Source organism: Leptosomus discolor, chromosome Z, assembly GCF_034619465.1.
Source record: "Leptosomus discolor isolate bLepDis1 chromosome Z, bLepDis1.hap2, whole genome shotgun sequence".
NCBI lineage: Eukaryota > Metazoa > Chordata > Aves > Leptosomiformes > Leptosomidae > Leptosomus > Leptosomus discolor.
The window spans coordinates 18,519,500-18,542,881 of record NC_141419.1 but is presented as its reverse complement, the minus strand read 5'-3'; the positions used below and the strand labels follow the sequence as shown (position 1 = coordinate 18,542,881).

Here is a 23,382-nt window from a genome sequence, read left to right as displayed (position 1 = left end):
AATGTGAGAATAATTATTTTGCTTTGCAAACACTGAATTTAGTAAGCAAATAAAATCCAGGTACCTTGTGGTTGTTCAGGAACTGTATGCTAGCAGGACTCCTCTGCTCCTGAGCACTTGAAACTCAACAGATCCTGCTCAGAAGCAGTCTTTGCAGGGGGATGATCTGGATTGACTAACCCGCAGTAAACCCATCAACCCCTTCCCATATTGCTACTCCAAGAAGATGCCTGAGATACAAGTGACACTGAAAGTTCATAAACCCACTAACTGTAAAACTGGGAAGCAAGAAGAGACTTTGCCCATCATTACCTGGAATATAACAAGGAAGAGATTCTTTTGCTCGCTCTGGGCTGACTCTACTTTTTCCTGCAAGCGCTCTATCTGCTCTTCTAGTGGTCCGTCTTCACGATCACTGCTTCGGTCGTCGTCATCATCATCGTCATCACTGTCTCGCTGTAATGACAACAACACAAGACTAGCAACCTGCCTACCTGTGCGTACTGTCAACGCCCTCTGTTTCCACATGTGAAAAGGTCTGCAGAGCAACTGAGGAGCAGCAACTGAAGCTGCTCTGTAGCTTGGTAAGTACTGTACTTGCAAGGACAATTACTGTGAATATAAGACACGAAAGAAATCTGGAAGGAAAAATGCCAATATGGGAAAGCTCTGAAAAAAATTTTAAAAGCCTAGATTTCAGAGAAAGCAGAGCAAGCTTAAAGATTTACCAGTCCTTCATTTAGTGGAAACACAGGAAAAGGTAATACCCCTGCCGACTTTAACATTACCAGATAATGAACAGCTTCAAAAAAACCCAAAAAAATACAGCAGAGATTTTTTGTTAAATTGTGTCTACTGCAGCAGGGTAGGTAATTCCTTCAATGAGCAGTTCCGAAATCTCAGGACTCCAAAAAATAAAGCACTTCATGCAAGAACTAAGATGAATGCATCTAGTTAGCACAAAAGGAAGACTAGAGACTGTAGTCTGTGGTGTTGAAGGCTATCCTCTCCCTCTACTCTGCCCTGGTAAGGCCACACCTGCAGTACTGGGCCCAGTTCTGGGCCCCGCAGTTCAAGAGGGACAGGGAACTACTGAAGAGAGTCCAGTGGAGGGCTATGAAGATTATTAAGGGGCCAGAGCATCTCTCCTACAAGGAAAGGCTGAGAGACCTGGGGCTCTTTAGCCTGGAGAAGAGAAGACTGAGAGGGGACCTTATCAACACTTATAAATATCTAAAGGGCAGGTGTCAAGAGGATGGGGCCAGGCTCTTCTCAGTGGTGCCCAGCGACAGGACAAGGGGCAACGGTCGCAAACTGGAGCACAGAAAGTTCCACCTGAACACAAGGAAGAACTTATTTACTCTGAGGGTGGCAGAGCACTGGAACAGGCTGCCCAGGGAGGTTGCGGAGTCTCCTTCTCTGGAGACATTCAAAACCCGCCTGGACATGGCTCTGGACAACCTGCTCTAGGGGAACCTGATTTAGCAGAGGAGTTGGACATTATAATGATCTCCAGAGACCCCTTCCAACCCCTACCATTCTGTGATTCTATAAAGTGGGGACTCCCTATACTCATGATCAAAAGGGATGCTCTCAAACTAGAAAGGGTCAAGGTCATCACAGAAACCAAACTACTAACCAAAACATGGCATGTTCTCTTCACCTCAAGGACAAAACAAAACAACATAACAAAAAACCCAAAACCCACTAAATACACATAAGTACCAGACTTGGGAGCTCAGGTAACGAAGTCTTACACAAGAGTACAAGGGATATAGGAGGAAATGCAGAATCTGATGGATTAGGGTACCTTCAAATACAGATATTGCTTTGGTCTCACAGGATTGTTTCTGTGCAAAAATATCGCTAAATAAACAGCTCAAAACTTCAAACATTTGTAAAAGGAGCATGTGCAACTTGTGACAAATACAGGGCCACATGTTAACTCACCTACTGCACAGCAAATGAAACTCACAATCAGAAGACAGTTACAGCTCTGAATCACCATAAAAAATAAAAATAAGGCAAGTGATAATTTAATTTTATTCTCTCTACAGGAACTTGCTTTTTCCCCCATCTACAGAGGTTTCCTGAACTCAAAATGCTAAAGGATCCACAGGACCTAAGAGAAAGCACATAAGCCTTGCACTCATCCTGTAGTAAGGCAATTCACTTCATACTGGGACATCAAAACTTAACAGCTTACTTCTTCTAAAAGGAACAGTCATGCAGCAGAGCAACAGCCTGCAGAACTACTCACTGTTGCATACAAATGTTTCTGCCTGGCACAATACTCATTTAAAGTACCCAGTAATAAAAGAGCTGCAGCAAGTGACACCTACAGAAATGAAAACACTGGTATATTTGTTTAGCAATGCCAGAGAAGCTCTTTGCCTCATAGTCAATCACTGCAGATCAATGACTGCATCTAGGTCTTCAATAATCACAGGCATTTATTAACTGCTGAGCAATGTAGATTGAGGATGCAAGCAACTAGGATGGCTGTGGCTGAGAGCGAAGGAAACAAGAGCAAGGGGCTGGGATGAACCGACACTGGCAAACTGTATTAGTGATCTCTCAATAGAAACTTCTGGAAAAATGACTGACTTGGGCAGGTTTCTTCAAAAACCACCAGCAGCCTCTGTGTCATGTGCCAAATTCTGACATAAACTTCATTCAAAGTTTTGGAGCTAGCTAAGTGTTTCATGCAGGTAATCAGACTCAAAGACCACATACAAACACAGAAACTCTCTCTCTTGCCCTCTGCAACTCTCAACATGTTTATAAGCTGATTTCAGTCTATCACAACTAACTATTGCATTCAGCCAAGCTTCCTTGGGCCTTGGTTTTTGCAGCTGCCACAGTCTCACGCATTCTCACTCTCTCACCTCATTCTGCTGTACCACTTGGGACAACAGAACACAACAGCAGCTGCTTGCTCATTATTTTATTCTATATAGTAACCCAGATCACGCAAAGGTATTCAGAAAAATAAGCTGGAAGAAGGAAGTGACAGATGCCAGTGTCAGAATCCAGCAGCATCCATCAGAAGAACAGTAACAGCCAACTTTTCAATAGCAAATAGCTGTTTCCATGCACTTCTGCATGGAAGCCACAAGAGTACTCTTTAACAGAACTTACTACAAGTAATTTGTAACTGTTCTTACTGTTATCTAATAAGGTAACAGGAATCCAGATTAGAAGGCAAGTGGAAGACATACTTGTATTGTAAGAGAAACTTGTGAGAGAGAGCTTGAACAGAGCAAACACATATAAATTCTCTTAAAGATTTTACTGAATTCTTAGGTCATAGCTACCATTAGAAAGGTGGACTGAGAACACACATCCAGGTTTTGATGCCCTAGTGCTACAGATGGCCACGTCTGCAGACATGCTGCCTGATAAACAAATTTATTCAGTGCTTCCCAAAACCAACTGCGCGTCAGCCTGACTGTGTGCAGGTTTGTATAACTTAGTTTAAAATAATTAAAAATTACAAACAAATTACTTACTCTTTTGTGCTGCCTGGCCAATCTTGCCTTGGTCTCCTCCAGTTCTTTGTGAATCTTCAGAACATGCTTATTCATCTTACGAATTGTGGAATGTAAGATCTCCCAGATATAAAACCTAGGAAAGACAACAAAGCTCAAAACACTGTATTACACACTACTCCAAGACAGAAAACTAAACGTAGTTTCTTACAGAAAAATGTATCTGGGGGAATTTAAAAAACTTAGTATCATCTAAGACATCTACTAGCGTGAGCAAACAGTTGGCATACAGGAAAGCATACCTGTAATGTAAGAAAGCTTAACAATAATTTCTTTCCTATTTTTTGCTGTACACTTCCAAACCAGCATTGTAATTCATACACATACTGCAAGAGTAACAACATCAAACAGACTTCTCAGACCAAACATATCTCCTGTCTTCAGTGAGCAATGTATCAATGGAGGTAGAAGTTACATACCTCAACCAAAGACCTAGACCACACTAAGCTAGCAGCTATGTAACACACTGCAAGAGACTTTGTCCAGAAACAATTTCAGTGTTGTTCTGCTTTCGCAGGCTTAGAGACTACTTGCAAAATGACATACTAGCATCATTCTTGCACTGTCATGGAAACATTCACACCCCAACTCAGAAAGAAAAATGCTGAAGCACGTATCTTATCGAAGGAGCAAAAGCTTAATTGTACCTTTTCCTTCTGCTACTCACATTTCATAGATTAAAGTACATACTGGCCACTTAAAATAGTAATTCAGAGACAAACAGCAACCCAAGACAAATTCTCGTTACCTAGTAAAATCGTGTGCAAGTTCTGAAGAGAAGATCCAGTTTGCTACTGCAGCACAGTCAACTATTTGTGTCCGAATCATCTTGTCCACAAGCACAGCAATCATCTGTATTTTGTGAAAGACATTGCACACACAATCTGTGTAATGTAGTCCAGCCTCAGACAAAACCAGAGATGGTTTGATGCAATTCTACATTAGTGATGTTACTGGGTAATTTCAAATACTTTAGGAAGTTGGGTAGTCTAGCCTAAAACTGCCCAAATCAGGGGATCTATATCAGTAACAAAGCATTCTGATTCTGCTTAACAACCTTTTCCACTTCTTGTGAAAGTGATGTGTCACTCTCACATACTTCCATACAAAAGCAAAAAATACAAGCATCATAGCTGTAAGTGAGGCCTCAGAGACACAAGTCCTAGTATTTGACATCGAAGTACTCAAACCAGAGCATATACTCCTGTCAGGTCACCATAATGAAGGAACTACTGTTAGCCTACTCTCCTTGAACTGCAACAGCTTTGAAACGTGACAGTAAGCTCTTCTCTGCAGGACCTATTCCTTTCAGGCCAGAGCCAGCGCTGTGTAGTCAATGGAAGTGCTTACTTGCTACAGGCACTGCTGTGATTCTGGAGCAGGGGGGGTCACAAACAATCTAGCAGGCAACTGCAGAGAGGAGTTACTCTCTAAAGCAGTTGCAAGCTGTTCAGAAAAAAGGCTTATCTTAGTTACTCATGTGATTGAATGCCACAGTATCTAAGAACCACAGCCTGCACTGTATTTATCCTTACAACCACCCATTGTCAAATAAGGAAGTATAACACAGCTCCTTTTAAGGAAGGAAAATTAAAATAACTGAATGAATCATACAGAAGACTCAGCACTCAACTTTCAAGTCCCAGGATAGCATCCTATGCTCTATTTGCCTTTCTGTATTGCCAGGAAGAATTTCTGATTACTTAGCCCAATCTTCCAAGGATTTTGAGAAAACATTTAATCTCAAAGTTTCTCTTTATGAAGTCAACACTGCAACCTTGCTCATAGGTCCAGGGACTACTGATTCCTATTGTTAAATCACTATCTGCATCATGGATCCCTCATTAGCGCTAAATGCCTTGCTAATACGGCTGATAGTCTGAACAAAATCAAAGGACATGGAAGCAAGGTGAGCAGCATGCAAACAGACTCTGGACAAGTGTCCTGATGTCCAGGCACCATTTCTTCTGTGTGCCAGGGAGGCTGTGAACCCAGGGAAAAAAAAAAAAAAAAAAAAAAAAAAAGCTTAACCAGAAGCAAACAATTGAACAGCAATAAATGCAGGAGAGGAAAATTTTAAGTTCCATGATCAAGTAGAATGGTAGACCTTCACAACTTTTGCACTTGATGTTTTTTAAAGCAATCTTGATTTTTCTTAAAAATCTAACATGACTGTTCAATCTGGGTTTGAAACCTTCATGCTGCAATACAAAGGAATGAAGAGGATACAAGCATTTGATCGCAGTAATGTAATTTCTTCTCATCCAGTTAAATGGCAGTAAAAAGTAGGTCAGACTGTAATCGTCACATTTTCAAGGTCAGTAATTTGTGTAGGAAGCTTAATATATTAAAAAAATCCTGCTTTTTTTGATGTTTGTATTGTACTTAGAAGAGAGATGACATCTTGCATAGGTATCTTCTAGGTGCTGTTTTTCCCCTAGGGAATGGACCACAGGTCCAGTAGCAGATGCAAGGATTACCCCTTGTTCTCAGTGGCATCGCTTCTGGAAGTCTGGCCTATGCAGCTGTGAGGTATAGTCCACTTTCAAGCACAATAAAGTGCCACACAAACACACCAGTAAGGAACACATGGAATAACTATGCAGGCAAATTCAGCTTGAGTTCCTTATCAATTTCTATTTATGGAAGAGTGACAGCTGAGGGAGAAAACAACTGCTGTGAAGAAACTGAACAGTTTAAACAACTGAGGCATTTTTCATAGGTCTTTCATAGGTGTTATTTCCTCTGGCTCAAGAATGAACATAATCATGGCACTGTCAAACTGAACTGTTCTGAATGGCCACTGACTGCAGCTCTACTTACTCTGCCCACACACAACAGTGACTCCAACATGAGCTTAGTGGAATAACTGTATGGCTTTCCCTAGTAACTGAAGGAAAAAAAAAAAAAAAGTCCTTAAAAACCCCCAGGTTTCCACATTTCTAAGAACATGGCCTGCTTTTGATGTAAGACTGACAACTTATTTCAATTTTCAAATCTACACCATTTTCCAATTGTGAACAGAAACATGATTTTAGCAAAGTTATTCTCTTGTATGACAAACAGCACAGTATGAATCTCAGTCAGAATGACAGCCTTTGCTCTCCCACAATGAACTCTGAGGAAGTGGCCTCACTGATAGTATATATATTTTATGGCCAGCCTTCTTTAGGCACAGTAACAACAACAAATACAATTTGAACCTTCTTTGAAACAAGATTACAACAGACAAGTTATTTTTAAAGGATATAAAGCAAACTGTAATTTTTTATTAAATATGATCTCTGTGAGTTGAAACTCACACTGATACTTGACATTGCAACCTCTTACCTGTGGATGATTCTTCCAAACCTCATATACAACCCTTAGAACATGGAGTTTCCCCTCATCACTTTCAGCAAGCGTTTTGAAGACTTCATGAAACCTTTTAATAGATATAAGTAGTCAGTGGAGGGGTTGGGATCAGGTCAAAAGAGCAACAGACATAAGGCAAGTGGTCTAGATCGGCCAAAAGAAATTTTTGTGACCATCTGCAGCAACTCTTGAACTATTCCCTGGAAAATATAACCATTTCTGAGTTAAAAGAGGCTACAAAGACATGACAGCTCCTAAAAGCAACTCAAATCTTAGTGCTGAACCTACTCCCTGGAGCTGGGCTACATTTCTCATACTCTTAAAAGCAGGAGAGACTTTAATGCTTTGTGTGCTTACACACAGCTGGAGCAAAATTTGCTGCCTTTTGAGCCTCAGACCTTCCTCTTGATACGTGTTTCTGTAACTTTAAACACTTACCCAATCTGCCTCTTTTTGAAGGAAATGCTGCTAAAAGCTTCTATTTTATCAGAGTTACGCTCACTGCTACACAGCATTCTCAACCCAGCTTATTGTAACATAACCAGAAAGTGTAAGAGGCTCTTTTTGATCTCCTGGCTGCCACTGTTGGTGTGCAGCAGTGAAAACATTGTGGCTCTAAGTATTCATTTCACCCTGCCTCTTGTACTACTGATGGCAGGTTACTACCTACAGTTTCTTACCAACACTGCCTTCTAGGTGCATGTTTTTGTAACAGCTTTATTCTTCTATCCGTCCTTAAAGATATCTAAGTCATTAAGATACATGTGACTACCTTTCATGTATCAATACCACTTAAGAGCAACTCCACACAGGATTAAAAATTAGTTATTTTATCTCATTCTGCTAAAAAAAAAAAGAAAAAAAAAAAGTGCAGTAAATTCTTTAAAAGTTAAAGCATACCTTTAAGGGATGCACTCTAAAGCATTTTAGAATTAATTTTACTGTGCTTTGGTAGACAGAAGATGTTTAGAGCAGACTGCTTTGAAGTTTCATGTTTTCTTTTTCTTTCTTCATTTTTTACACAGATGTAACTGTTGTAGAGTCTTATTCATAGTACAAGATATTGCAATGGGACCTACCCATTCATTCAAATGTAAGGAGAAACCCTTGTTCCTCACCATAATCAGCAAATGAGTAATTCTAAAATGGAGTAGTTCCAAACTTGTCTCATCTGTTTGATTTAAATCATGTGGCTGTAATTCCATTCACATATATAACCTGGGACTTATATTACCATTCCTTCAGTAAGTGGTGTGACTAGTTCTCCTAATCATATTGCACTGTGGAGCACCTAAAACATTGCTGAAGATCGCAGTCCAGTTCTTTTATCACGCATTTCCCTGTCAGAGTTAAACAGTTCCGTAAGCCCCAAAATAATGCACATATTACACTTACTTTGCCAGGGCACTGAAGGAGTGGCTGAAAGACTTTGCAGCTAGATGGAGCAGAGTCTGAACAAAGACTTCTATTTTCAGAGGGTTGAAGGTAAATCCTTCATCTGCAAGTTATTTAAAGTTGAAACTGTAAGTACTTCAAGTAAAGCATGTAAGCTACTTGTAAAACTGCAGAGATAACTTGTGGTTTTAACTCATTTCACAAAAGAGAGTTTCATCAACAGCGTTTTTGCAAGGCTGAGCAGGGACCTAGTAAAGACTTTAAAAAATGTGCAGGTGTTCAGCAGACATTTTGCCATCAAGAAAATGTGCAGAAAGAATTCTAGATCAGTCACGAAGGTATCGGAGACACAGCCACCCTACTGACATGTAACAGCACTGATGGAGAGCAGCAGAGAAAGACAGCACAGGAAACTGCAGCTATGCATCAAGTTGAAGGCCTGACAGACCATAAAGAAGGGAGAGTGGATGAGGAGAGTGGAAGTTACGGGTGACTAGGATACAGAAGTTGGCTATTTATGACATTGGAGAAGGGTCCAACAAGTGTGCATAGCAAATACGGGTACTAGTGGTGAATGGTGCCAAGTTCCCTCCTGCAGCTGCAGCTGCCTCCAGCTGAAGACAGGCAGGAGGGAGAGCACTCATTAGCAGGTACTGCCTGAAGCAAATTAGGAAACATGACAGTGGATCCCAGCACAAAAAAAAAAAAAAAAGATTGTTGCTGTTTTCTGCTTGCATAACAGAACACTTGCAAATGTTACAGAAATACTGAAGTAGTCCCTACTGTAAAGATCACTTCTTAATTCTGTCTCGCACCCCTTCTCACTCCCTAAAGCACACAGGCTTGAGGAATGAAAGCAGTCTATGGCTGCAAAGCTAAAAAGAACATAAATGGAGTCCCTTTGTGAGTTTGCATCCATGGAAGACCACAGCCAGCAGGCTGACTATTCTGTTGTAAGACTGCAGTGAGGGGAGGGAAGTACTCAGGGCACGTGCACTGAATCTCAGGAGTGAGGATAACAACATGAACTGCCCTCTGTTGCTGAAGGCAAAGGAAATGTTAAATTCTTTCATGCTACCCTGTCAATAATCACAACAAAACACACCTCGAGCACAAGGTTACCTCTGTGAAGAGCACCAGACCTGCTTCTACATGTAAGATGTTCATAAAAAACCCTAACAACCGTGCATTATTTCCATTTACTGATAAACTGAAACCAATTATTAGAAGTAAAAGCACACAGTTCTGTTATCCACCACACTCCTGTCTCCAAAGGATGGCAGATCAGTCTACACACAAAAGAAATTAGAGCCTGTTAAAGCTTAATAGCATATATCTTACCATCATCATCGTCCTGGTTTGGATTAGGCACATCTTTCAAAATGCTGAAGATTTCCTCATTACTGGCCTTATTTTTAATCGCGATTGTTAAACAGAGAGCCACAGTATATCCAGGAAGAGACCCTGAACAAAAACAAAAATGTCAAAAATTTGTAGAAGGCAAGTGAGTATTTTTAACACCAGTCTGCCTCTCAGAGAAACAAGGACACTTCCCAGCTACACCTAAAACTAGCTGTTTCCAGTATCACTGTCCACATCACTATTCCGTAAAACTGCATAACACATTTCCTCGTCTTCACGTTAAATTAAAAACTTTCAGTAGAACCTTTAAAGCTGAGATCTCCTGTCTAAAAAGGTCTACTTCAGCTTCCACCAATTTCCTAAAAATAAAATATTTCCTTATTTTTCCTCACTGTATCTTCGATGATGACACTTTTATGCTTCGGATTGTCTTTACACTGAGTAATAAAAGGAATAATAAGGTATCTTTCTACCTCAACCTCAACATCATCTGCTGCCTCTGCATGCTTCATTAAACCAAGTTTACTGGCAAAATCTTCTACTGTTTCATGAAGTTCAAAAAATAAACTCACATTATCACTTCATATGCTGGCTTTTGCATAGTATTGTGCTCAAACAGGGGAAATAGATGAATTTTCCAATTTTAGACTTCTGGCAAAGAATGCTGCACAACACCACAACCACCTCAGCAAGAGTAACTTCATGTATCTGGATTTTCTTTTCTTCATAAAGTAACAAAGAGGATTATATTACAGAGATCCAGGCTCAATATATATTAATTGCATATGCGAAGCATATTCACCCATATGAAAACCATGCATATTTATTTTAGCTGCACTCTTCTTTATGAAGACAACTGATATTACAGTCAATCTAGTGTGCTCCCTTGCTCTGAAACGCTATTTTCTTCGACTTGACCCCTCAGTAACTTCAATACTTACTATTACTTTCATCTCCATATTTGTAAATGCAGACTGGATTAGCAGGACTGAGGACAGAAAAACTTGCAGGAACAATGTCTATTATTCGCTGATGGTAGGAGAGTCTGGAAATAACAAGTTTCACAGCAGCAGAATTAAAACGGGAGTAACACCAGGGCTAATTCTAAAGTGACTGCTTTGTAACGGTTTTCCTGTATTTAACTTTCATAGAATAAAAATCAGGATGTTTATACTACAAAATCATAGATTCTGCTGGGTAATAAGAGCTAAGTAAACCAAACTTAGTAGTAAATGTTTTTTATTTGAACCCCATGATGCTACAGTTTTATCCTCATACAATTAATTTAGCTTGTGAAAAGATTTAGTGGCTGCCTGGTAGGATGTTTTGTGGAAAAGCCTAAGATGCGCTGCAGGAAGCTAGTATGACGTTGGTATTCAAAGCAGAAAAAACATTAAACTGGATGTCTTCATTTTACTTACAGCTTACTTCACTCCCACAAAGGCTTAATTTCGCTACCAGTTTGCAGTGAAATGGAGGAGTGCCATAAAAAACTGCATTCATTTGGTAACACAATACTTTCACACTTCCTATACTGAATTCATCCAAAAACAGATGAATGTTTTCATGTAGGATGCTGAATAACATAGGCTTTTTGAACATTTTCCTCCTCCTCTCTCCTATATCCCTCTATCTCAACAATTCTAAGTCCAGCCCTGATTGTGTACTCTTGTTGTTGGCTTTGGGGTTTTTGTTTGCTTGTTTGGAGGGTTGGTTGGTTGGTTGTTTTAAGGTCAACGAACATCAGAGGCACCTAGAGGAATCGAGATTAGATTTTCAGATTTTAGTATAGCTAATGATCAGTTCCCTCCACTTCTGTAAATCACAGAATCACATGCTCCACCTGTTTCTCCCTCTCTAAAGTAGTGTCCTATAGCAGGTAAACCAAACTAAAATAGTAAAAACAACAGCCTCATCTCTTAACTGAAACTGAACTGTAAGAAGAGACGTGCCTAAGACAAGAGTCTAGTTCAAAGGAATGCGAGAGCACCCAGAAGCAAAGATCAAACTTTGCCTTGAGTGCAACTATCAGAAGACCTTACTTACCGCATACACTTTTCCAAAACCTCTCTCACAAATTTGGGTTTGGGCTTTTCAAGGTCCTGAGTAAGACAATCTGACCTATAAAAGCACAGAATGCAATAGCTTTTAGCAAAAGAATTTGTGCTTTAGTCTCTTTTTGTCTTGGTCTGATAGATATAAAACAAATACAGTCTAAGGACAACTGGAGTGCTTGACACTGAAATTTTACAGTGTAGGCAAATTTAAGACAAATTTTACAGTGTAGGCAAATTTAAGACAATGAGGTTAAGTTTATCACCATTTCCTTATTAGCCACTAGCATTCTTGGCATATCACCTCTGTGGGATATATTTTCAAGTAGCTTCCCTTCCCCCACCAGATCAAAAATAATTTGTGCTTACGGTTAGCTGGCTTTCCCTTTCCTTTGGAAAGGAACCTTGTGGGATTTCATATTCCGTTCCTCCCTCACAGAAATTTCTGAGCTTCTGGCTGACTTCAAATGCATTTCAGATAAAGAAAAGTCTCAAATACACTCGTGAGATTTGTGAAAAATGGCAGCTTGTGAGAGAGACCCACAGAAGCACTGCCATCAAGAAACATACAGGCAAACAAAAATAAGGTCTTTGAAGACTGCTGCCTGGTCAGTCAACACGGATGTGTACTAGTACAGCCAGCAAGCACCTAACTCCACATGAGGACAACACAAGAAACTTAAGTAAAACCATAAAAATATATCACAAGCAGCTCTGCACCCCTCTCCACAGGCTGATCTGTGCAGATCAGCTATGAAAGCATATACAGTAGCAGGCTGTGGAAGTTACTGTAGGGAGGACTTAACCCCAAGGTGATCTCTCTTGCTACATGGGTGCCTGGAATGGAAAGCTCAAGGGAACCTGTCAGCAGACATTAATGGAGCCCAAAGAGCTCCTGCTAGAGATGTGAGTTCAAGATTTGGCTGGCATGGTAAGAATGGATGGCAGGGCCAGCTATGAACGAGTTAGGATTTGGCAGGAGGGAAACAGATGACAAGATCTCAAGGATAAAGGGTATAATAAAAGGTTTAGGGTAGGATAGAGAGCAAGGTTACAGAATAAATACAGGATACAAAGAGTCAGGGCAAACCATTAAAAGTAAATCAGGGAGTTATTCTAGAAAACTTACTGGCAACTGATTGAGGGTGCAGGACAAATTAAAGAAATCACATTTCTACTTCCCCTGTTTAGGGAATGCTTACACTGGCTTGAGATTTACCACAAAGTTCACCAGGGACAATACACTGACTAAAGAGATTACCGATCTACCACTGAGTGGTGGTGAACAGATTAAGATTTCTGAAGAGCCAGAGGAAAGCAATTAACAGGGCCACTATGTTGTGACACTTCCTGGATAAGTCTGAAATTTTAAGGTTTTTGCAGTATCAGGTTTGAATCAAGAGAAACTTACCAATCTTCCCAGCTCCAACGGAACTGAAAGTTGCTCAAGTGGTGAGAAAACCAGTTAATAAATCTTTATTAAAAGAAAAAGAAAGCTCCATTAAATGTCAGAAGTGCGGGAAAACTTTCAGTTGAGATTTTCTTACAAATGCATCCTACTTCTCAAAGGCAAACCTAAATTCTAAAGCTATTAGAGCATTAAACAGGCATTTATGTTGACATATAAAAGACTGACTTCAGAGAGTTAGAAAGAAGCTTTTGTAGACAAATAGCCTGCCACGTCTATTGTTTCATACAAAGAGAACACCTATTAAACTAACAATTAAAATGTAAACTTACTGTGAATACGCAACTTTCACGTTTTTCATGAGTAACTAACAGCTCTCCTGCACAATGCAGACTTCACGCAAAGGGCAAAATCACCACCACTCTCCTCCTCTGGGTCGCGTATACAACATTAACTCCATTTCTAGGTCGCCTCCCACACCACTAGGGAGCAGGCATAGTACTAGATAACAGAGTACTATGCAACTATGAACAGCTTTTTGAACACCGAAAAGTTGTCACCAACTTTAACTGTCCTGTACAGACAGCTAGACCTGTGACACCTCTGCAGGAATGTTTCTAGGAAGGAGAGGCAAGCAGTCAGTCCTCCTCTTTAGACTGCCCAAGAAAAAAATTCGAATAGCACCAACAAGTTCTAACAAGGATTTCTGATTACACTTTCCATAGCCTCTTCCTTTTTCCTGTACATTGGATATCGAGGAATATTTTCCACCGTCTCCAAAACACATTTACCTGTCCACACATGTTGTATTCATTGTATCCAAACGCATGTAGAGCATTTCTGTGGCTTGTGCAAGCTGAGAGTTTCTTATTAAGGTTTACAGAAAAGCACTAGATAAGTTGGATGTTACTCCTTTCACTTTTTTAATAGAATGTCATCAACTTTTTCTCTGAAAATTCCCTAGGTCTGCTCCAAAATCAGGTAAATCACAGTAAATCCACAGTGGAAAAAATGAAGCATATTGCAAATTTTCACCCTCGAATCCCAGTCTGTTTTTCCTGCATTATTGCAATGAGACTATTGGTTTCTTCCATAGAAAGCAGCCAGAATTCATACCATGCAACAAGCAGAACTGCACTCATACAAACAGACACCAACCTCCTTATGGAGTACTTCTGTAATCTCACCAGTCTAGCTTCATAGGTTACTGTTGATGCTTATCCACAAACAATCTTTGATCATCACTGAAGGCTTGAGAAAGTATATTTACACTGGCTTTACCAAACAAGGCCTTTATTCGTCTTATGGTGGCCCTATTAACATGAAAAACTTTCTGCACAGACATTCGCACAATTCTAGAAAGAGACTTGGCTGTAATCATTGAGATTATGTGATCTGCGAGTGGTATCATGAAGCAGAATGACAATTTGGGCATAAATTACCAGTGGATAGGCACCTGTTAACCGTCCTCCATTCTCAGTCTGTTGCTTGATCTAAAGCAATGATCTAATGTGATCTAAAATGGCAGCAAAGTAGGGAGAGTGTAACAGCCAGAATAAGATGGGAGTCATGCCTTCCCTTCCTCAGCATTTAGACACCTTGTCTGAGCTGACAGATGATTATTGACTTTTTGAATGGTCCTAGTGGGAGCACTGAGTGGAAAATCAGGTAAGTTCCTTGTGAAAAAAAAGAGTGGGAGCACTCACAAGAGCTGTTAGAATGAAAGATCAAGTCTGTAACTTCCTTTCCTTCTCAGCCTTTAACACGTCTGTGATCATGATCATGTCAGACATCGTCCAGACCACCTATACAGGCTGCAGTGACAAACAGGAGTATTGTATTTTATCCCCGCACCAAGACAGCACTCCTTGGGAAGGTCAGAAGTACCAGAACATTGTCCAGAAAGCTGAAGGGTCTTGCCCACTTGGCAAATCTAGACGTGTGCTAAGTAGGCTGTGCTATTCTTTCATGTGAGTATTACAAAGTTTCACGCAGCTGATGTAAAATATTAATACTGACAGTATTTATGCTATTCCATCATCTAAAGACTGCATTTCATAAATGCTCTCCAGCAGCACAGAAAGGATACAACTTGTGGTAAAGAGCCAGGTTGAAGTTTGCACAGTTCAATCAGAAGTGTTGTGTACATGACTTCAATGTGTGGTGGAGATGGAAGTTGAAACAATTCCGCAAATATCACCTGCAGGGGAGGAAGGCACAGAATCAGAGCACAGTCCAAGGTGGCCTGCACAACCCCCAGCTTTGCAATAGCAGCCATCAATCTTATAAACAATTACATACCCGAAAAGGCCCATATAATTCTGTCAAACACATGTTCTGAGAAAAAGAGAAACTTATAAAGGTAGTAGTAACCCTACACTATACTAATATAGTCCACTCTAACTGCCCTCATAATTTCATACTACAACACCAGTATTATATACCTATTATGTCTAACAAACAGACCACATAACTGTAGTAATGGGCATAGTTATATACGTTACCTACTGCAATGCTACCACATGATCTGAGAAAAGCTGAAATCATCTGATCTTGTTAAATATAAATATTAAACATATTAAAATAAGCTTAAGCATTTAGTATGAAAGCTTATTTGCATTAAAAATTACATCTATATCTTTTCCACCGTGTCCTCTTTTCTCCTGTACAAAAAACTTATATAAATAAAGCCACAATTTTCAACTGAAAATTACAACCAGCATTTCATACCACAAAAATATATGCTCCCCTTGGCAGAGGATCTTTCTAAGAAAACTGAAAACAATTCTGCAGTCAGCATTCGTGTTTTTATTTAAAAGTTTGCCTACAATAACAGCATGTCAGTCTTTGAGGGCTATGAAAAGATCACCACTCTACAACATTCATCTCTGAGCTTCTGTTTATTTTGCACACCATTCTCAATTAGATTTAAATTATAAAGGAACTGGCAAACTATGATTCATTATGGATGGTCAGTTTCCTCATTAAACTTCTGAATAAACACAGAAGAACAGAAACTTAAATGTGTAAACTTTAGAAAATCTTACTAGCATAAGAAATCAACAGCCCTTTATAGACTCCACAAACAGCATGTGAAAACACATTGATTAAAACTTGTTATTCTAAGGAAGGACTTGAAAGCATGAAGAGACTATAAAGAGCTGGAGAACCTTTCTGTGACGGTATAATTTGGACATACCATTAAGATAAGATACAGCAAAAAGGTGGAGGGGGGCATTAGGTAAAAAACTGCTCCTTTTCTCAATAGGAAATAACAACAACTGGATGATCAGTCATTATCTGTTTGAGATACTGCATAAAACCGTATTTGTGATGTTCATCACATTTGTTATCAAAAGTTCATACTAAGTGTTTCAAACTGGCACACCACACTTCATGAAAACAATGTTTCTGAATCAAAGACTTTCCAGGACCTTTAGGTAACTTATTTCATCAGGAATGCAACTATTTTTTGACATTAGAGTACAGCTGAGCGCAAAGCACACAGCTATATAGCCATATACAGCACCTGAAGATACTGAAGGCAAGGACACCGAAGATACGTTGATGTTAAGCCAGAAAATTATTGCTCATTTTAAGATTCCTCTGTTCTGAATTCAGAGCACAAAAAGAACAAGCTGACCAGAAGTAATGTAACTCTACAGCATTTAGAGTATTTGGCATATTGGTGTCAAGAGGAATTCTCAATCCCATTTTTATTAACATGAATCTTATACATGAGATTATTTCTTGTTATAGTTAGCTCTGAAATTCCTCCTTACAGTTACTTCTTCATAAAGCCTTTATATGACAAGTTGCCATTATTAACGGAATCTCTTAATCCCTTTCAACTTTTGATGGAAATCAATGAAGTTTTATACAGCTCTGCATCTTGAAAACAGACCCTTGAAAGGAGGCAGCAAAAGAAAACCTACACTGCTCTTCTGATACACATTACAGTTATTGGAGCAGGTTGTTCAGGCCTGTGTCCTGTTAGGTTTTGCACTTCCCCAAGGACAGAAGACTCCACAACTTCTCTAGGCAAACTCTTCCAGTGTTTAATCATCTTTGCAGTAAAAAAAAGATTTTTCTTATGTTTAAATGAAGTTTCTTGTATTTCAATTTGTGTTCATCTCCTCTTGTATTTTAATTGCATTTTTTTAAAATACAAGTGACTCAAACGTAGCCATCTCGTAGATGGTGTGATACATTAGAAACATCATACGTAAAACTTTAGAAGTTTGAGAAATGCCACAACCTGGATTACTAGCCCACTAAAAAATTCTGGTACTCGACCAAAACTCCCATCCACTAAGTTAAAATGCCAACAAAAAGTATAAAACTACACTCAACTGTAGATAACCTGCTCACTTAAAAGCCATTGGTTGAATTCAACAAGGTTCTGGTTGACCCAAATCACACTGTAATTTAATGGAGCTACCACGGAAGTAACTAGGACACATTACCCATGAAATAATAGAGCTACAAAAGAGGTTACCTATAAAATCCATACCTCTACTATGTGGTAGTTCAAGGGAATCTTGTTATTTCCTGGATAGCTCAACAGCTGTGCAGCACTGCAAAACCATAGATACATTTAGTTCAGAACAGCAGATGTGATGTGTATATTAAGTGACAAAGGTACAGAAAATGCTTAATTCTGGGCAAGAGTTCACATAAAAGCATCACAAACAAATCAACAATCCTTCCAAAGTCTGTCCATCAATCCATACAACATTTAAACAGAAACAGCACAAGAACACACAAGCACTGCCTACACTATGATTTGTAATGATGTACTTATCTCTGTGTAGTTACATGACTTGAACACTATACTGCTACACGAACTAGTTTTGCATAGTCATGGTGATCTGTAATTCTGGCATGCATGCATGCATGAAAAGGAAAAAAAAAACCACCCCGGAACAACAGATGTTCAGAATGACTTGAAGGGACATTTAAGCTAATGGGCTATATAAGAAACTCTCAGGTTTCAAATACTTCATCTTTTAATCAGCTCATTATCACCAATCCTCATTACAAAACAAACAACTGCTACTTCCTCGATTCTACTTCTACCTCCCTGGCAAATCTTGTATCTCCCTCTAGTCTTTTACTTTCCTCTGAGAATTAACAAAGACTATCCCAATAACTGCAACAACCCTGAATTTCTAGTATTCTGCTGAATCAAACAGCTGCAACCAAAGAAACTTTATCACCTACCATTACCAAAAACATTGTTTCTGCCCATATTTTTGCATAGTATACAAAGTTTGGTGGTTTTCATTTGGAAGCATGACGGCCAATTACCTGTGGTAAGCCATCTCAGTTATCTGCTGGCCCTGCAATGACTACTCAGAGTGAGCTCAATTATCTCTGCCACATAATCCCAAAGAGAAGAATACACAAGGAGGAGTAGGAAGCAGAAGTGTGTTCATAAACACCAGTGCACCGTCAGCTGCAGATGAACCAGCTCAAGGCTCACTGTGCCCCAGCAAATCAGCTGCTTCAAAATTCCAGGAAGCATAACACAACCACACTCTCCACAGTGCTCCCACGAAGAAGGTGGTGTCTCTGCGTATTTTTTGTGGCACATCCTCTATTATCAAGGAATTCCCTTCCCAAGGAACCACTGTCCCTCGGAATCATCCACTATCTGGATATTACAGACCCACAGTATTCCAGGCAAGTTTTAATATACTAAAGTGTAATAAATCAAATGCTCTAGGACATGTTAACCTTGAGCTTTTATCTAACCAGTGCAGGACTCTGCATATCCCTGATGGCATCAAAGCCATGGTAGCATACAAAAAGCACCAGGGCCCCATAGTGTTAAGCTTCTCCTACCAAGTCTTTCTCTCTTTCCAGTGAGATTTGATGATGCAGTGAAGATTCTCTTCTATTACGAATCGTTCAACAGAGTGGCTGCCAGGCATGACAGGGCCCTGGTAAGAAAGAAGTAAGACTCATGAAAGATCACTGCCAATGCAGTGGTACTACAGGTAGCAAGCTATCCTACATACATTTACAGGTGGAAAAAATAGTCCAGCTTCCACATAAACACAGTGAGGTCTCAGCTGCCCCGTATCCTTCAGGATTGAGAAGCTGGTGTGACGCAGTTCCACAGAAACCTCAGACTGATGTTTAAACCAAAATTAATACTAGGACTCATTACAAAAAGAAATGGGAACAAAATTAGAGAACATAAGTTCATGGAGCATCCACTTCTTCCTTTGCTCTGTGGAGCCATCAGGCAGGCTACCACCATACAGCCTGGAAAAAAAAAAAAAAAAAAATCACAGTTGAGCTGGAATATGATAAAGAAATAATGCTAGGAATGGCCAGGATAGAGTGGAAAGAATACACCGTCGTGGTCTTGTTCATTGCAAAAAACAGGGGCCAATAAGTGAAGGTAAAAGGCAGCAGACTTAAAGGAAAGAGAGGTATAAAAGTACTTGGGGAAAGTGTATATTCCTATACACTTTTGTCTATATATCTACTGCTGACCAATGCTGGAGGCAGACTGTTGAGACAGATGGGTCTTTCGCTCACCCCAATTAAGCATTCTTTGTTCCACAAGATGCAGCTACAAATTTTACCAGATGAATAAACAACAGTCTTTAACCATTATAACAAATACTTAGCCTGGAAAAAGACTCCAGTCACCACCTTCAAGGAAGAAAAGTCTCTCTGAATATAATTTTACTAGAAACACTAGAGAATTCAGTCAACATTGTCATTCTAAATGAAAGCATCACACATCTCACTCCCTAAATTCTGCTCCTCACAGATTTGCTTTGTACAGTAATTCGGTCACTTAGTTCATTCTGCAGAAGTACAAAAGCAGAACTGCTGCTGATCTTCAAACCACTCACTGTCCTGGGAGAGGGGACATCACATTTTGACCAATATTGCCCTATGAATCCAACTGAGAAATCCGCTCACCATCCCCTGCAGCAATCACATACCTCAGGGTCATCTGTGTAGTCAAACATCCTAAAAATAACCCTTGGCATCGGGTACACTGAATCTTCGGTGTGAGGCGGAGGAGTGAACGGAGGCAGATTGTGTTGCAGCGCTTCACAAAGAATGCTGTCAAAAGCCAAGTAGGGCCTCAGAATGTGTCGTTCTTGCCAACGGTCTTTTTTCAACTTCTGAATCTGAGACCAAAGACAGTCTAAATACTGAAGGAAAAAGGTGAGAAACATCAGATACACCGAGTCTCGTGACAAAGCTGGCAGCTCCCTGACCCATCAGAAATGTATTTCTTAAATTCTGTAATTCATTCAGAAAGAAACCCGCAGTTTCTTAAACTTATTCAGTAAACCAAGAAATAATTCAAGAACTCTAAATGCCAGAGCTGCTCCTAATTCCACACAACATTGCGTCAGTAAAATTTAACCGCTGGCAGGTTTTCCAAAACCAACAGGCAGCACAGGAGCCCGAGCATGACGGTCATCCTTTGAATCTGCCAGTGAAACTGCAGCAATGAACATTACCTCAGTCACTGCTCATTGGTGGTATTAAAACAGATGTAGTATCAACATTAAAATTGGAAAGACATTCCACAGGACTGCCGTGCTGTTCCCAGAGCAATCAAAACTACCAGCTACTGCATATTCAAAACTACAATACTATCAAATATTAAATACCTTTGCCATGGTTTTCAACACAATTGTGAGACCCAGCATTCTCTCAGAGATGGCACAGACATCTGTGCTACCGGCAATAGTTTTGCTTTGTTTAATTACTCTCTTACTAAAAGCAGTCCAAAACTCTGGAGGCCTGTGGCCCTACTGAATGCAAGTTTCAAGTTATGTCTTTACATGGAAGTGCTCCACACTTACTGAAATTATCACACTACAAAATGGGAACAAAACTACAACTAGCACCTGAAGTGAACAGTCATGTTTGCAGTAGTCTGAGTAACACATGGTTTCAAACGCAGTTTGCTAATCTCTGCATTATTTCTTCCAGAGGGAAAACATCAAGGGATAAGTAAGGAAATACATTCTCCTTCTCACAAAGGTCCTTTTAACATGAAGCCTGCTGCTGCAATTCCAAAACAAATACTGCAATTTACAACCATTCCTCACTTCATAATATTTCCTCAGGAGCCTGTCAGCAAACAACAAAACACTCTCCTACTCACCCCAAACAACCTTATATTTAGGCCCCAAACGTAGAAAAGAATTCCTCATGTAGAACTTGTTAGAATTAATGGCAAACAGGAGCATCAATACTTTCAGTGGTGCCTTTTAATTTAATGATAGAACAACATCTTAGTAAAAACCTGTTTTTCAAGCTTTCTGAAAGAATGCAATGTAAAGGCCACTCACCTCTTCTTGTGGATGGGGTTTATCAGCAGTCCAAACCTGTAGCATGGGTACATGAATCTTCTGGCGGCGTCTGCAGGAAAGAAAACCTGACCTTTAAAAGACTAATTTAGGGCAGCAATTTTTTTCTTATTCTGAGTGTACTGCTATTTGATCTCTTCAGCTGATGAAGTCTACAGTATATAAAAAAGAGGTTTGTGATTACTTAAAATATCTCTATTACAATATCTTGACAATGCTAACTTGAAGCACCTAAAAAGAAAGCAGTCACACTGCAGAGCACTAATGCTTCAGCATGAGCAGAAAAAGACCTTCAACATACCCTGGAACTAGACATGATGATAAAACTTTTCAAATTCAAAAATCTCTGCACCTATTCTATTTTCAGGATTTTTTTGCCCCACAGAATGGCTCAGACCTAAGACTTTAAAATACTTTTAAATGAGCAATAATCAAGGCTATTAATCCATACTTGAATAGATACCAATAAGACAGATACCATTTTTAGTGGGTTACAACCTACTTCAAATAGCTTTCCGTCTGAGACAAGAGACGATCCATTTCAGCATCTTTTTTCTCATATAACTCCTTTCCAACCCAAGGCAGAGATGACAGAAATGCAAACATATACCAGTCACACCGCACCTACAGGGAAGAAATATACTGAAACCTAAGTATACAAGTAAGCTCCAAATAGTTCGTACACACACACACCATTTTAATTTAAATGAAAACATTAGCAAAACTATTATTTTGGGAGGATGTAAAGCACAGCAGTTAAAAGACTGAATTGGCAAGACACGAAAAAAACATATCCTTGCTTGAATCATGACAAGCAGACTTAAAAAATGGTATTGCTTTCACAGTCCTTCTGCAGATTATCTATATAGCAGAACAAGCCAGGCCCCTCAGTTCAAGGACAGGGAACTGCTTGAGAGAGTCCAGCACAGAGCCACAGAGATGATGAAGGGGGTGGAACATCTCCCTTATGATGAAAGGCTGAGGGAGCTGGGTCTCTTTAGCTTGGAGGAGACTGAGGGGTGACCTCATTAATGTTTATAAATACATAAAGGGCGAGTGTCAGGAGGATGGAGCTGGGCTCTTCTTGGTGATGGCCAATGACAGGACAAGGGGCAGCGGGTGCAAGCTGGAGCACAGGAGGTTCCACATTAACATAAGGAAAAACTTTTTCCCTGTGAGGGTGGTAGAGCCCTGGAACAGGCTGCCCAGAGAGGTTGTGGAGTCTCCTTCTCTGGAGACATTCAAAACCCACCTGGACGCGTTCCTGTGTGATCTACTGTAGGTGGTCTTGGTCTGGCAAGGGGTTGGACTAGATGATCTTTCAAGGTCCCTTCCAATCCCTAACATCTTGTGATTCTGTGATTATGCACTTGACAAAGTAAAATGAATTCACCTCAGCTACCTCACTATAAAGAGCCATGCCTTCTCACTGTATGCACGTATTTTCTAACTGCCACAGGCTCCTTTTACTCATGCTAAGGGAACCGCAGTGCACATGGTAGTCCATTTAGTTTGCTCTCCCTGAAACTTCCCTGTTCTAAGCATAAATACACAAGCAATGGTACAGAAAAATTGTGAAAACAGCACTAGAGGAGCCTACAGATCTTGTGCTTACTTGGGGTACATCTTCCTCCTGTGTCACACTCACAAAGTTCTCAAACATAGCTACCATCGAAGGTGCAGCTATTACGTGACAATTTACAAGATCAGAGAGAAAACGAACCTAAAAAAGACCAAAAAAGATGTTTTCAATGAATACTTTTTAAACTGACTGCAGAAGGACAAATAAATGTTACTTAAACAACTAAAACAAGCCATCAATAGAAGTACAATATTCATTTAGCGCTACAAAGGCAGAAATACTGCACACTGTACAGACCCACCTTTCAACCCCAGAAAAC

General features: G+C 39.8%; 1 protein-coding gene across 1 annotated transcript in view; it reads right to left on the bottom strand.

Annotated features, from left to right (window-relative positions):
- Window positions 1-23,382, bottom strand: part of NCBP1 (nuclear cap binding protein subunit 1) — a 31,344-nt gene that overhangs the window by 3,512 nt on the left and 4,450 nt on the right. Inside the window, exons 5-21 of the mRNA XM_086478975.1 lie at window positions 23,097-23,204; window positions 21,984-22,105; window positions 21,464-21,533; window positions 20,093-20,308; window positions 18,972-19,069; window positions 17,638-17,701; window positions 15,214-15,324; window positions 13,916-13,980; window positions 13,128-13,190; window positions 11,709-11,783; window positions 10,604-10,707; window positions 9,642-9,764; window positions 8,301-8,403; window positions 6,882-6,975; window positions 4,300-4,403; window positions 3,513-3,627; window positions 313-456 (exon numbers count right to left, since the gene is read on the bottom strand). Coding sequence (XP_086335101.1) covers window positions 313-456; window positions 3,513-3,627; window positions 4,300-4,403; window positions 6,882-6,975; window positions 8,301-8,403; window positions 9,642-9,764; window positions 10,604-10,707; window positions 11,709-11,783; window positions 13,128-13,190; window positions 13,916-13,980; window positions 15,214-15,324; window positions 17,638-17,701; window positions 18,972-19,069; window positions 20,093-20,308; window positions 21,464-21,533; window positions 21,984-22,105; window positions 23,097-23,204 — 1,779 coding nt within the window. The remainder of the gene's footprint in view (window positions 1-312; window positions 457-3,512; window positions 3,628-4,299; window positions 4,404-6,881; window positions 6,976-8,300; window positions 8,404-9,641; window positions 9,765-10,603; window positions 10,708-11,708; window positions 11,784-13,127; window positions 13,191-13,915; window positions 13,981-15,213; window positions 15,325-17,637; window positions 17,702-18,971; window positions 19,070-20,092; window positions 20,309-21,463; window positions 21,534-21,983; window positions 22,106-23,096; window positions 23,205-23,382) is intronic.